Below are 2,940 nucleotides of genomic sequence, written 5' to 3' on the forward strand. Positions count from 1 at the left end.
TTGATTCATTAGATGCTATGAAACACTAGAGTAAGCTGAAGTTATGAGGAAGCAGAGAGGGGAAGCAGCAAAAAGTCTTGGTTATCAAAAGATACAGAATAGAGAATAAGGAAGCCAATAAGTAGCAGAGAGAGCAGAGAAAGATAGATGTCAAAGCTCAGGGAGTCGCTGAGTTACATAATGACAAAGAACTAGGGTTAATATCCAAGGATTCCTGATGAAGCTTCTTCTGGCCAAGAATGAATAAACTTCCAATTCAGCCTCTATGAGGGCTGGTCAGGCCACCATAACTGCTCTTAACTTCCCATGAAATTCCACTTTCTCATTACTGTCTCTGATAAAACCCCATTTCATGAACAAGCCCAACTGAAACTTGGGCACATCTCAAATCATATTAAGTGGGAAGTTCCTTAATTATACTCAATCACTTACTTGTAATTTTTCCCCTCGATCCAAATACTACTTACAAATAATATTTGAATAAGGTTGGTTAGTTGTAAACCTAGTCCTATTCCCAAAATAGTGAATGTGTTTCCAGGATAAGCAAATCCTACTGAAAATTTACTTTCATCCTATTTTTGGGATTGGAAAAAAGAAGGCAGAAGATGATTTGGGGAATTAAGGGAACATCACCTGTTAGATTCAAGAACCTATTGTAGACATTATGTGAAAAAAGTGAGCCAGCTCTTTCCTTCATCCTATTTTTGGGATTGGAAAAAAGAAGACAGAAGATGATTTAGGGAATTAAGGGAACATCCACCTGTTAGATTCAAGAACCTATTGTAGACATTATGTGAAAAAAGTGAGCCAGCTCTTTCCCTGGCTTTTCCACTCTCTGCAGACAATATCAACAATACCATTTCTTTACATTTAAAAAAAGTCAACAGAAAAGGCAGCTGCACTTTAGGAAAATAAAAAATAGAAACATTGTTTTTAGCGTTCCCCATATATGTGAGAAAGAACTGCTACACACAGAAAAATTTATTCTTTCCTAATTTAAACAGTCTGCAACAGCAATGAAGTATAGCTCCCAACCTAACTTTCCTTTTAATGGCAAACAAGGTGTAACAGTTTTAAAGCCATTATAATCTGTGGTGTAAAGAAGTTTCAGAACTAGGTTCTGTTTTGCAACTGTGATGATTTGTGCGTTCTTTTAGCACTAGGTATCCAAGGAAGAGATCCCCAGAGTTCTTTCTGCACCACTGAAAACTTACCAAGCAACAGAAAGTAAAAATACATCTTCACAGCCCAAGTAAAGAACTTTGCATTTCCATGATGCCTTTTACACTAAGAAATAGAACAGCAGGCCCTGAATCAGACATGCTACAGAATTAGAATTTTGTTATTTTTTTTCCACATCAGTTATTAAGCACTCTGTACCATAAAATTTTGCATTTGGATAATATATATATTGAAATAGCATAATACAATTAAACACCCAGAAAATCCTCTAACGTTACACATTATACAGGTTTATAAGGAACTAATAAGAAAAAAAGTAAATAATAATAAGCCTTACCTTCCATTCTTATTTTCAGACACATGAGAATTTACTTCAATTAAATTATCCAGGTCCTGATCTCTAAAGAAAAAAATACAATTTAGTTACAACATAATTTTAGAAAATAAGCAATTTTTAGAAAAACTTTAAATCAGTACATAATCTTAGACATAGTCGTTTGTGGTCTATAAGGATATGGGAGACTGGAAATCTGACATTGACCTACTTGATCCATACAACTTATAGATCAAATATGAAAGTATGCATTATGTGTGAGAGGGAAATAAAGAATAACTTTTTGGAAAGTCTGGGAAATCTGGTCTGAAAAGAAACCATTGTTTATATTTACACTCAGCTGTCATTTAACGAGTACAGACTTCGTGGCACAAAGTACTAACCACGTATTTTCACATGGATTATCTCATTCAGATCTCACAAAATCCTGCAGAACAGCATCTGGAGCTCAGAAAGGCTAGGAGAATTTTTCAAGGTCAATTAACTAATTTATGGAAGAATCAAGATTTGAGGGCAAGCCACTTGTAAACTGAAACCAACTCTTGGATGTTTACCTGGAGACTTCATTCAAGTTTTGGGGATCACAAAAACATAGGAAATCAACCCAAATTTGAATAAACAGTTCATAACATGGAGAATAAATGGGATGATTAGATTCCTAGATCTTGGACTATGTTATGGATTTGACATCCTTTGATGAGCTACGAGGTTCTCCAGTATGTTATTTATATACTAGTTATTTATTTATTTGGTATAACACTAATAGTTCTTGCATTTTTATTTTTTCTTGAATTCAGGAAAGGCTTTGTCATGAACCCTGTTGAGTAGGAGCATCGCTTAGGAGTCAGAACAATGAGGCCATCTTTTCCCTTACTTCCTTGGCCAGGCTAGTCAACCTTTCTATGCTTTGTTTTGTAAAGTAGGACACTAATATCCAATTTCATAAGATTGCAGTGAGAATGAATGAGTTAATGTTGATAAAACTCATGGCACAATGACCAAAGTTGGAGGTGAACTGAATAAGAATTAACAACAGTTGATGGAAGTGTAGTGATGCCATGGTAGGCACTATTGATTCCACCATTTTAAGGGACTACTTTGTCATTTTTAATTCTCTCTTAAATTTTCTCATCTTTGAAATTAACTCTAGTTCTTAAAAATCTCCCTTGTTATGGTCCTGAATCAGTATATGGACTCCCGCTCACAAAATTAATATTGATAAGTACGCAAAATACAAGAAAAATGTTCTCATCTTTATGTAGAGTGAGATTTAATACTCTTTTTACATAACATCCAGGCCATCAGTAATTGACAAGATATGGAAATTTGGCAGCATTCCATAGCCACACTTAAATCTTATATTTAAAAGACTAGCCACATACTTTTGAAATGGTAGAAATTAGGGTAAAGCACATTTTAATGTG

The 2,940-nt window shown here is 34.6% G+C and overlaps 1 protein-coding gene across 1 annotated transcript in view; it reads right to left on the reverse strand.

Moving 5' to 3' along the window:
- Positions 1-2,940, reverse strand: part of SCEL (sciellin) — a 113,533-nt gene that overhangs the window by 15,157 nt on the left and 95,436 nt on the right. The window contains exon 26 of the mRNA XM_008572528.1: positions 1,520-1,582. Within this exon, the coding sequence (XP_008570750.1) occupies positions 1,520-1,582 (63 nt within the window). The remainder of the gene's footprint in view (positions 1-1,519; positions 1,583-2,940) is intronic.

This window comes from Galeopterus variegatus, unplaced genomic scaffold, assembly GCF_000696425.1.
Source record: "Galeopterus variegatus unplaced genomic scaffold, G_variegatus-3.0.2 Scaffold802, whole genome shotgun sequence".
Taxonomy (NCBI): domain Eukaryota; kingdom Metazoa; phylum Chordata; class Mammalia; order Dermoptera; family Cynocephalidae; genus Galeopterus; species Galeopterus variegatus.